This window comes from Melanostigma gelatinosum, assembly GCF_949748355.1.
Source record: "Melanostigma gelatinosum genome assembly, chromosome: 6".
Taxonomy (NCBI): domain Eukaryota; kingdom Metazoa; phylum Chordata; class Actinopteri; order Perciformes; family Zoarcidae; genus Melanostigma; species Melanostigma gelatinosum.
In genome coordinates this window covers 24,584,577-24,597,421 of record NC_136639.1, presented here as the reverse complement: position 1 = coordinate 24,597,421, position 12,845 = coordinate 24,584,577, and the positions used below count along the sequence as shown (strand labels likewise).

General features: G+C 42.7%; 1 protein-coding gene across 1 annotated transcript in view; it reads left to right on the top strand.

Moving 5' to 3' along the window:
* Nucleotides 1-11,579: 11,579 nt before the first annotated feature.
* Nucleotides 11,580-12,845, top strand: part of nsmfb (NMDA receptor synaptonuclear signaling and neuronal migration factor b) — a gene marked incomplete at its 3' end in the record, with an annotated part of 48,618 nt that continues 47,352 nt past the window's right edge. Inside the window, exon 1 of the mRNA XM_079270461.1 lies at nt 11,580-11,662. Coding sequence (XP_079126587.1) covers nt 11,592-11,662 — 71 coding nt within the window. The 5' untranslated portion in view covers nt 11,580-11,591. The remainder of the gene's footprint in view (nt 11,663-12,845) is intronic.

Below are 12,845 nucleotides of genomic sequence, written 5' to 3'. Positions count from 1 at the left end.
TTTGTTTTTTTACATCTGCAGTAACGTTTTTATGACTAATATTTGATGGCTCGTGCTCTTGTGTGGTGGAATGCGTGGATCCGCTGCAGGTCTGCTGGATTGATGTGCTTTGTTGTCATATGAATATATGTGACTGGTTCTTATGACTTTGTGGCTGTCATTGTGTTAATTACGTTGATTTGACCATGCGTTGTCAGTTATTGACGTAGCGTCCCGTCACGGATTCATGTATCTGCAGCTTGCGTCACTCGCTCAGAGACAAGCCGTTTTGAGTGTGAGCTAGCAGCATGGCACCGGTACCAAAACGTAAATCCTTTAAAGATGGAGCTGAAAAGCTCAGGGAGAAAAAGAAGAGATATCTGGAGGAAGGTGCATCAAAATATTTAAAAATCTCTGACTTATTTGGGAAACCACCGACTGGTGACAGTTTTATGATGGTAAGTTGTGGCATTGACTTGGCCAATGTTAGCTTGCTTTTCACAGATGAGGTAGTGTTCGGCTACAAGCTAGCCTAGCTAACGTTAGCTAGATAAATGATAAATGTCCAAAATTGAGACCGTTATGATCTGGTCAAATAAGCAAGCTGGCGCTGTTCGCATCATCGAGATTATCTAATTTAACATGTTAGCCGTAGTTACTTGCTTACAATCGATGAGCAAGCTATCCATGGTGGTAGTTGTAAAGAGGGCAATCTTATCATTTCTAATAATTTATGTCAAATAATGTTTAAGTTAACCAGCTCTCAACAGCACCTGGAGGCTTTTATGTTGATGGCTACTCAGACAGATGTTTTGCAGATGCTGGACAGTGAGAAAATCATAGACGGTGTTGCAGAAAAGAGTGAGCTGCTGCAAAAACTACTCGTGTAGTGAGGTAATAATAACACATGAGTATACTGATATTGTTTTTTATTACTATGTGACTATAATGCACCTGGGCTGGCAGAGTTAGTTTAGGTTCTGTTACTTAACTTATTGTTTTGTTATGCACCTTCAACACCCCTACACACACACACACACACAATCACACACCCAGCATGCAACACTACTGATACCACTGATGTTCACACCCCATCGTATGTTCTGTTCATTTCAATATAGTTCAAACTAATTCTACCCTCTGATTCCAGTTTCTTTATTGTGTGGTCTTTTTCTGCTGACATTCATTCCTTAAGGCTCTGTAGTTATACGTATAACCATCTGATACTAGCCCAAAGTTCAGCATATTCATCCAGCAAACTACTACCTTGGAGTATTATTTTATTCAATGTGTCCATCCAGGCAAATTGGTGGATCCAAATGTTATAAAAAAAATATATATATGATATAATTTCTTTGTAATCATCGAAAATAATGTTAAGTGTATGGGTATTTTTCCAAGTAGGCCACTGACATCGATACGTGCGATGCATTGAGTGGGCCGGTCTGACAGTAAACTCCCGGGCCACTTTTTTCCCCCAGTCCGCCCCTGACTACACACACACATTTCCATGTACATCATTATTTTGCCCTGGTTAATCCATGTTGTTATGGCCTGTATGGGATTTTTGATGAAGTCGTTTCCCATGCTGATGTTGTAATTTGTTCATACAACGTGGGCAGAATGGAAACAGGAAAACCTTCTGTTATTCCGACCTGTGATTGTTCATGCTTTATTGTGTGTTCACACAGTAGACAAAGCAAAGCTGGCTTCGGGCGGGCTACGCTGCAGCCCACCCAGGACTTACTCTGGGCTGTTTACCGCCCACAGCAACCTCTCCCGATCATAGACTTTTGGTTGTACAGCGGGTTAGGGTTTGGATGAGCGTCTGCCAGTCTAGGTTGAAAGTACGCAGCTTTCCTGGCATACACAACCTCGGGCAAAAGGAGTGCTTCTGGTGCTTATTTCTCTCCTCTCCATCCCTGGTCATCTGTGTTGCTCTATGTAAGTTGTCTGCTTCAGTTCGCTCTCCTCATTACTCTACCTGAGCGTGGGTGGTCTGGAGTACTTAAGTAACAGCTGATCAGCAGTTTTACGCTACCATCTATCATCCTTTGAAAAGTGCACTCCACTGCTAAATCATGATTGGCACTCATTAGCATCCTCCCAGACAAAAACAACCACCCCACCTTTTAATAGAGATTTGAAAAGATTCCAGTGTCATTGTCTATTTGGACATGCGTAAGAGATGGTTCTTGTCGGCATATAAACGTGCTGCAACAGCTTCTGCAGAGTGTGGAGGATTTCAGCTGTGAATCCTTCACCCGTCTCTACGGAGTTTCTTCTGCACGATGCTCAGGCCTTTTAGCACCAGAGTGGATTCTGTGTGTGTGGAAGCATGCGTGCAAATCCCTGTGTGTGATTGTGTTCGTCCGGCTGGCGTAGAACTGTCACTGTGGACAGGCGTGGGAGCCGCACACAAGCAGTAAAAAAAAGAACCTGGAAAAAACAGATGGCTGCTCAAATATTCATGCAGTCGTTTTGTCGACGTGCTCCGCTGCCCGGTGGTCGACAGGCCTCGCGTGCTGGAGGAGGAAGAGGAGGAGCGAGGGAAGAGCGGAGAGGAGGAAGACCGAGAGATAGCAAAGGGGGAGGGCAGGGAGAGTGAGGGTGGGATGGGGGGATTGAGGGTAGATGCATACATCCAGGCTGCGAGGAGATAAGGTGACCCTGTGTGATGGAGGTCAGGTCAACCACGTTCGCCTTCCCTGGCTGGTTCTGTTTGCTACTGTGGGCTCATTTACAATGAAAACAGTGCTATTTGAGTCATACCTTCACAGAGAATACCATCACTTCAAAGTCGTGTGCTCATCAGGCAGCATGTGTACGTTTATAGGGGTGCAGATCCTCGCTCCCCTCTGACTTTGTGGCCTGGAACTATATTTTGTTTGCTTTCTGCCAGCAGTGTTGGTGCATAAGATGAAGGAAGCTCAAATCTGCTCCCTGCACTCTAATGATTTATGACTCAAATAAAACATGGCCGTTACATTTGTATGCAGCAGCCTGTGAAGGTGGTCCAAACCCATGACACCAATGAAAGAGAATGTTTTCAGAGTACGTGTACAGCTTTAATTGAACTTGTATTGGTCGTCGTCCAGATTTTTAGACGTGTGACTCTTCATGGGACCATCCTCATGAGGAGACAAGGGCAATGGTCGTTTTCTCTTTTTCAAATGCCTAAACTAAGTATATACATAACATTACATTAATCTGACAAGGACCTCTTGTCGCTGTGTTAAATATGACTTTTGTGACTTAGACCCTAAGCCTATTTTTGGCATCTGCTCGAAAATTGCATCCCCAAACTAAAAAAACTAATTCTGTAACTACAAGTCTATTTTAACAATTGATGCTATAATAAAAAGGGAACACTTGTCAGATATGTAAATATCAGTGTATATGTTACTGGTTAATAGTAAATGTAGATGGCACACAGGTCAAATTGAAAATGTTAGGTTCGTAATGCAGCTGAAAGCATTGCACAACATGTGACCAATCTCTGCAAAGGTTTTACTTTGATAAAGTGAAGCAGAACAAAATTAGAGATGTTTTAGTACAGAGTTTAGGCGAGGTTATCAAAATGTGCATATGGGCACCATGTGTGCCATTTGAATTTTCTCATGTACCAAACTACATATTTCACTTGTATATTATTTATGATGTTCAATACATCCAAATACAGCAGATTTTGGCTTTTTTTTCTGGAAAATTCAACCAGACATCTATATTTTCCCATTAAAAAAAAACACAAATCAACTGAATGATGAATCCAAATGAAACTGATTTTATTTGAGCAAACTGTAAAAAAACAGGTAACAAAATGTGGTCACCGGGGAACTGGAAGCTGTACGGCCATATCTTCCTCCAGTAGTCAGTCCTTTGGTGGACCGTCACAAGGCCAGTGAAGATGATGATTGAGATGATTGCTGAGTGGTCGGGGGAGGTGTTAACGACCGTGTGTGGAGAGCCGTGGGGGGAGGTGATGCTGCAGAGCCTGGCTGAGGACGTCCTGTAACTTTCAGACGTGCTGGCTGTGAGGCACTTGAAGGACCTGGAATACTGGGTGGCTCATAATAGTCATCACTGTAAACAGAAACGTGGAAGAAAAATAAATGTGTGCATTCAGTGTCTGGTTCTGAAATTGTCATACATGTAAAGCACCTTCAGCCCAGCCCAGCCCAGCCCCCCCCCCCCCCCTCCCACACACACCAACCCCCTCACACCTCCATCACACACACACCTCCCCCCCCCTCACACCTCCATCACACACACACCTCCCCCCCCCTCACACATCCATCACACACACACCTCACCCCCCCCTCACACCTCCATCACACACACACACACACACACACCTCCCCCCTCCCCCCTCCCCACACACCTCCCCCCTCCCCACACACACACACACCTCCCCCCTCCCCACACACACACACACCTCCCCCCTCCCCACACACACACACACACCTCCCCCCTCCCCACACACACACACACCTCCCCCCTCCCCCCCCCCCGCACACACACACACCTCCCCCCTCCCCACACACACACACACACACCTCCCCCCTCCCCACACACACACACCTCCCCCCTCCCCACACACACTGCAATCAGACCGAGGATTTTGTTCTCTGGAGAGATCGAAAATTATATAAATCAATACATTTATAAATCGATAAATATAACATTTATAAAACATACCTTTCCGATGATGGAAGGCAGTAGTATTGATAAAATGCTATGCAATCTTATTTCTTCTAAGGTGTAATATTTTACACCTTCTACTGTTTCGCAGTTAGTATGGATAAAATAGCTTTATAGCAGCTTTAATAGTTTTAGCTTTAATAGTTACTCAGGCAATACTCATATGAGACGGTAGGGCGAGGGAGAAGCAGTGGAAGGTTACTGGCTTAACTGCGTCACAAGGGCAGTGCCGCCATCTTAGGGTAGGCCCAACAGCCTCGGGCTGTATTAAACCAGTCCTCCCCCTGCAGTCTACAACATTTCATAACACACTGACAGATGACTACGCGTTCTGGGACGGGCCAGTGTGGACGGATTTGTCCAGGCTCCTACCAGGTGGATTACTTGTACAGACAAGCTCCGCCTGCATCTTTGACTTTGACCAATAGGCTTCCATAAGAAGAACCTATATACATCGTTGCGCTGATATGGTGAAGTGTTCTTATGGCGGATCTCGATTGAGAGTGAAGCTATTAGAAACCCATGCATGTTGAATTGCGGCGCTGCATAACTCTGTTGATAATAAACCTATTGCTTTTTGATATAACTAAACGCCTCTTGAGAGCTTTCGTTGTCCTCTTAAATCCGCTCTTAGTGTGGGAGATAAGTTTTTCGCACAACAGTAGTCAGAGTCACTGGTGTCGCGTGCCTTCTCTTGATGCACGAGACGAATCCACTGCGTTCCAAGCGTCAGTCGCAATCATTTCCACGATTTCCTCCCTGGTGAAATGTGTCTTTTTTACTTGTTTCGACATCTTCCTCTCAATTAATTTGCAAAAAGTGTTGAAAAACACACCGCAAAAGTTACTCAAGTTACTCACAGGACTCTAAAACAAACAGCTCCAATGCGTAAGGCAGTCTGTGCCAATGAGGTCCTGGCCATGCTGGCTTGTTTTTGTGTTGCATATTGATAACTTTTGATCCCATTGGCCGATCTCCATGGTACATACCGCCCTAGATTCATTAGATCCAATAGGATTGAGCTAATCACTTGGAAATGATGGACGGCCCTGTTAGCCAGTCAAAATCTTCAAGTCTCTGCAAGTAGTGACGCCTAAGCTTCAGTGAGCACACAAGGTAACGCTCTTACCTGAGGGGGGATTTCACTGGAAAACTACTCAAGTAAAAGTAAAAAGTCACCTATTAGAATACTACTTGAGTAAAAGTCTTAAAGTATCTGATATTTATTGTACTTAAGTACAAAAGTACTTAAGTATCAAAAGTAATTTTCTGATATTAAATGTACATCATAACCTGAACATTAAATGAACATCATAACCTGTTCATTGAAAATAAAAGTACAAGTAAATGCTGTTAATAAAAAAGCAAAGGGTCAGAATTTTGAGAATGATGAAGTTTATTCTTTTAAGTGCTGTGGCCACCATGACCAAGGACATGGAGCTGTGTTGAACATAATTGGGTTGGCTGTGATCCATCCAGGAGCAACAATGTTCAAGATAATATATTGTACATAAGTATACTTTTGCATCTACTATGAACTTATCATCATAATTCTCCGAAAAGCAGTATGACACTAGGGGTTGAAAGTTTATCTTAACAAACAAAATAAATCTAGAGGTAGAGCTAAGTTTTTAGCTGGTCAAAAAAATATATTTTTTTCAACCTCAAGGTACCCAAATTTGAACCAAGCAGCAGCTTTTTTAAACCTGATCACGAGCGTTCCTGAACTAACCTGAACCACGTAGTTTTTCGTGTCTAAATCTAACCCAGCCCGATATGTAAAATGACCACAATGCCTTTACAGCAGGTGGTGACAGTTATTGTGTTAAAGCTACATGTTGGCACCACGAAAAACAATGTCAATAGAAGGTCAATTTGGTTCAGGCGGCAACCTTCGGTTCTGAAAAGTGAAGCTAATGCGGAAGTGCCTTAAACTTGCATTCTCTCTACTGGCCAGCAGGGGGCGACTCCTTCGGTTGCAAAAAGAAGTCCGATTGTCCAAATGACTCCACTTCTCACTTGATTTATTACTTCAGTAAAATTTGCGTCCTCCTTAGCAGTCCAAATATGATCACTTCTGTTTGCAACAATCCAAGAGCAACAGCCAAAATCCAAGATGACGACGGCTAAAATGACGAACTCGAGGCTTCAAAACGGCAATGTACAAACCAATGGGTGACGTTTCGACAACTATGTCCATTTCTTATATTACATTTTTGATCAGGATCCTTTGTAGTAGAGGACACACAAGTTCCAAGGTTTAACAGAAATAGGTAAACATGAGACTTTCACCCAGGAGACCAGTGTTTGTGTTCTGTGTGAAACCAAAAGTGAACGTTGACTTATTTTAAGTTATGTTATTTCAACCCATACCATGATTATTTTCTTTCCTTAACCTAACACACTGATCCAACCTTAAAAATAAAAGCTGTTATTGCATCCTAGTTTGTCATTTAGTCTGGACGACATGTTGGATATGCGTACTAAGTTTATGTGAGTCTTAATGGAAATATTTGAAGACAAAAAGGTGAATGAACTGAATTCAATTTTCACCATCGGCAGTTTGGATATTAAGTCAAAGTAAGGCAGTCTGTGAGCCGATGTGAGCTGAACTCTTCCTCACCTTTCCACCCACATCCCCTGTATGTGAGTAGACATAAAGCCTCTGAAATTGAATCTGCTGAGACAGATCTTATTTGTGATGACAGATCATACAGTCTTTGTAGCTCGCTCAACTAGAGGTTTTTAGGAGTTGGAAAGGGAAAGGGCTCATCAATATTTTGGAGGTAAGGTTTCCAGATGTGACCCCACCCCACCTCACCCTGGTTGTCCCGAATGTCAGGTCAGAGGAGGACCCTAATGTAGCACTCGAGGCAGGCGGGTTGAATTGAAGGGAAAGTGAGGTTTGATAACAAAAGCTGGTAAAAAAAAAAAGGCAAAACCGAGGGACCAGGTGTTGTGTTGAAACTCAACCCCACAGAGAGAAAGCCGGAGCACGTGTGTCCGGCTGCTTTGTGCAGTCGACACGCTCCAATAAGAAATCTACCAAGACTGGTTTACAATTATAAGGAATTTAATTCCACTGATGCAAGTACGATTACAGTTAAACATTGGAGTACATACTCCTATGAAATATTAAATCAATAAAACCCCATTTGCAAAAAAACTCAACTCAGCTCCTCGGGTATAAAAAACACGTCCGTCGTCTGAGAGCCATCACGCGAGAGAGAGAAAAAAGACTTAATTCAAACCTCCCACACATTTGTTCGCGACTCCTCCCCTTCCGTCTATCGCAATTGCTATTGGCTAACTTCTCTATGCACTTCAGTAAACGCCTGTCTCCATGACTCTCTTTCCCTGAGTTTCTAACACATTCAATGATTGTCAGTTATTGTTTAATCCCGTCTATAATAATCCTTCAGTATGAAAGTTAAACTTCTGCAACTTGGCAGAAGCTTCATGTCTTTTAGCTACTAATCCTACATCACTTTATGTTTATCTTAATGATGCATTCCCAAGACCCTTATGTTTATGACTAATTATGAATTCTTAATTATGAATTATTAAACACTTTTATTATATCTACTAACTACAGTTTTTTGCTCAAATGTCTTACACAGGCAACAGAAAAAAAATAAGTGCAAATGTCAACTAAACTGAAGACAGACCAGTAAGGGGGCAGGAAAGCCAACGATGACCACGAGGGACAAATGCAGGACAGTGGACATCAATCAGCAAACAGAGGCAGACAAGCTGGCACTGACACAAAATAAATGTAACAATTGCTGGTTCAAATATATAAAGAAATAGATCTAATGCTGCTGCCTCTCTCTGTCTGTAGTCAGTGTACCACTCTGTAGTCTTGCTCAAAGTCCCGTGCACAGGACTTACAGGTCAGGAGTAATAGCAAAAACAAAACAAACAACATCCCGAGCTGAAGGGGTCGTGTCTACAAAAAGTGTTTTTTCCCCAGCAGAAAACAGCAGGCTCTTTCTGAAAAAGTCCAGCTGGGAGCGCTTCGGAGGCACAGCTGAGCTTTGGTTGTGTCTAGTTGCTATGATACGGAATATTTGCAAAGGGTTAAAATGTTGGCACATGGTTGAGTACTACTGCTCTGGATGAAGCAGAGAGGATGGACCTGGATGTGGCTGATGAGATGTTGTGGGCGATGAAACATCTCGGCGAGTAGGCCTACCATCGTTTTGTTCAAATTCAGATCAACTTTATTATCCCACACAGTGAAATGTATTTTGTCCAGTGCTCCGGACATGAAGACACCATACACATCCTAGTAAAAACAATAAAACCAATAGCATACAAAACAGCAAGGATATTTGTCCCACCCCTCCTCCACTGTGATTGGATGGCTGGGTAAGAATTGTGGAAGCGAAGCGTTTCACCCAAAGTTCAACATCGTGTTGCATGGACATGGGTTGTGGAATTGTGACACGGTGTCACAATCTTTGTATGATATCTTAAGAAAAGTCATTTTTTGTGCGTTTTCCTATACAAAAGCCAGCTGTAGTGATATTTGTTGTAGTAGAAGTTGTAGTTGTAGTAGAAGTTGTAGTTGTAGTAGAAGTATTATTAGTAGCATTTGAATAAGTACTAGTTGTAGCAGTAGTGATATTTGTAGTAGCAGTAGAAGTTGTAGTCGAAGTATTAGTAATTAGAAGAAGACCTCTAGGAAAGACCTCTAAAGATCCCTAAGACTAAGATTGTGGACACAGTGGCAAAACACAAATGTTTTTTTCACAAGAATCTCAAGCTGCTCTTCACTCTAGCGGTGACATCACGCACTCTAAGCTGCCCAATACACACCCATTGTCCGTGCTGGATCTGTCCCCGTTGTTTTAAAAAGCTAAAGCTAAAATTAATGATTAGCATGACGTCATCCAGCTAGCCAAACCTGTCTGGTGTACAGCTAGTCAGAAAAGGGCTAAAAAATCATAAAAGTTAAATTGCTGCAGTTCCAAAAGTTTAAAAGATATCGGAAAGCTGAATTATGCGGCAATAGTTCAGGGTTTTCTCAACATTTGAACGTTGAAATGGTGTCTTTAGCTGAAAGTATGTGGAAGTTGAAGGATTTGAAAGTTGAAGAAGTTTAAGAGGATTTGAAAATCTTCTCCATAGACATCCCATTAAAAAAAAAGTTGCTAAAAGCTTACTAATTCAAAAAGTTTAAAGGTTAGAAATATAAAAAGACATAGCACAGATGAGCTGAAGGAGCTGAACATTTTGATAGTTGAACGGTTTCTGTAGCTTAAAATATGAAGGAGCAGAAGAGTTTCAAAAAAAGGGGGACGGAAGAAATAGTGGAACTAGAAAATGCATTTCCTGCTAAACAGCATTCCAACAATGATGAACACTGATGTTAAATTAAGCTATGATGAGTTTTCACTGTTAATTTAACATCTCTATTACATGTTGATGCCTCCATGACCAAGTTAAGCAGATGAGACTGAGGCTATGTAGAAGAAATGATGTTCACTTTGCCAAATATGTAGCTTGACAGAGTTCTCCATGTGTGTCCTGGTGTTCTCATGTTTCCTTACCTCCTCATCCCTCACTCCCATAGCTGTCCGTGCTGGATCTGTCCCCGTTGTTTTAAAAAGCTAAATAAATGATTAGCATGACGTCATCCAGCTAGCCAAACCTGTCTGGTGTACAGCTAGTAGTGAAGCTTCGCATGTAGTCTGCTGTCTGATTGTGAGGTCAGGCTGATCTGATATCAGCTCTTTGGCTGCAGAATCTCCGCCAAAGTTCTCCTCTCAAACGGGGGTTGGAGGAGTAGTGCTCGCGCTGGCGCGGGCGCCTGTAGAGACTTCTCCTGACGAGACCACGCAGCGAGGGGGGCCAGATCGTTCTGGCCCCAAGCTGAATCTATTTGAGGGCGCTGATTGGCTAAATTGTATGTCACTCATTTATATCTTTAATCAGCAATTGGCTAAACTGCTTCATAGACCCGCCTCTTTTGGGCCAAAACGATTAGGCCCCCCCCAGCTGCGCGTTCTCAGACCTGTCATGCACACAGGCGGAGAGGACGAGCAGGAAAAGCATATATTTTGCGCAGATATCACATTTTACACACATTACTGGGTACATTCCATAGTTCCAAAACACAAATATTGACAATTTGTATAATTTATGATTATAATTTTTTTTTTCTTTTTTTTTTCCCGTGTGGCTCATGGTGGGGCCAGGCCCCATGGCCCTCTATTGACCGGCCGCCACTTGGTTCACTACCATTGACATACATTTATCAACAACTATTTGATTGATTGATCTTAAACATTACAAAGAGACATTTGTGTTCCCCAGAGGATGAATCCTAATGACTTCCGTGATCTCCATTTACTATATTAAACTGAACCAATTTTTGTAAATATATGTATGTAGAAAATAGCATGTCCACCATGCAGAATGGACTTGAATATCATGAAAATCGAAGTAAAATACAACCTTTATTTATTTATTTTAATCAGCGCCCACGTGAATGACGCAGCTGATGACAAACTGGATGATTACTTGTGGACTCAAGTGTCCACACCTCCTCGCGTCCAGCGTATAGCCTACACTCCTATAACGAGCACGGGTGCCGCGCAAGAGGCGGGCGGGCTTGCCTTCCCTTTTATGGTCCTTGTTTCCTCCCTGGAAGCCTCAGTTGTGATGAGGAGCGGAGAGCAGAGCCCAGCACATCACGCTCCGCGCTCCATCCTCCAGCTACTTTCTCCGTAGAAACGATGGTGATCAATATGAAATCATCAGAGTGGCCACTCTCGTTGGATACAGAGGTTTTGTATCCCCCAAGGGGTGGTGTTTTTTATTACCTCTAGTTTTTCTCTTTTTCCTCCCCGATCAGTCTGTGGAATGGTCCGCGTTTTTCTCTCCGGGGTCGTTTCCACTTCAGCATGGGTACTGCGGTGTCCAAAAGGAAGAACCTGAGGAGCGATGCGATATCTTCCGTGGCTGCAAAAGTCAGGTGAGTGTGGGGTGGTGATCGCGGCACTTCTCGGTGTGTGTGTGTGCGGGGGGGGGGGGGGATGAAATGCACTCTGGAGCCGCTCTGGAGGGCAGAGTTCAAAGAGGAGTACTGATGCCTCCAAACTACCAGAGTCCACACTTTAATACGATTTTAGACAAATTACACATTACACTATTACTAATAGCTTCTAGTTTATAAAATATACATTGTGATAGTATTCCCACGTAAAACTCCTCCATCTGTACACAGAGTCCTCGTGCCACAGTTTTCACTTTGTTTCTGGCTTCTCTTTCCGTGGGTTCTTTCAAGTACACGATAAATATAATTCATTCATCTTACCTGAAAGTACAATACATCATCCTGACGTTGAAGCTGGTTTCACACAAGTCATTTGGCTCAAAGAAACCCTTTTCATAAGCTATTCATCGACTCTTTTTGTGATTAATATGCCCCTGTGTTATATTATCAGGAACATCTTTATTTGGAGATCAAACCAATAGTCTGCTTTAATATGTGACAAAACAAGACCTTTGAACTCTGGGTAATGGAATATTCCACAGATATTTTCTGACATTTTTTTCGAACCTATTTGTTCAGTTATCTGCAGATGAATCAAGAGTGTAAATAATCACGAGTAGTTTGCAAAACATGATTAAGTAAATATATGTTTAAAACAATTAGTTTTAGACTACACACATAAAAAAACAATAATCTTGTGTAAAATATTGCATTTTATAATATCTGGATTGGAATTGAGCTGGGCTGCAAGGTGGTTAGCCCTGTCACCTCTCAGCAAAAGGGACCGGGGTTCCATTCCCGGGCTGCACGGCTCTGGTCTGTATAGTTTGCACGTTCTCCCTGTGGGAGCGTGGGTTTACTTCACCTTCCTCCAATGGTCCAAAAACATGCATCTTCGGTTAATAGATGACTCTAAATTGCCTGTTGGTGTGAATGTGAGCGTGAGTGGTTCTCTGTGTCAGTACTGTTATAGTCTGGCGACCTGTCCCCCCCCCCCCATGGGTGCAGAAGAAAGGGTATGGAAAGAAAGTAGGCTGGGCCTGCCCAGGGATTACATTCACTATTTACAACTAAGTCAAAAGTTTCCATACACTTGTAGCGACATGGTTTCCTAGGATGCTTTTCAGGGCAGTCCCAACACATTCTCTCTCCCATACTGTCA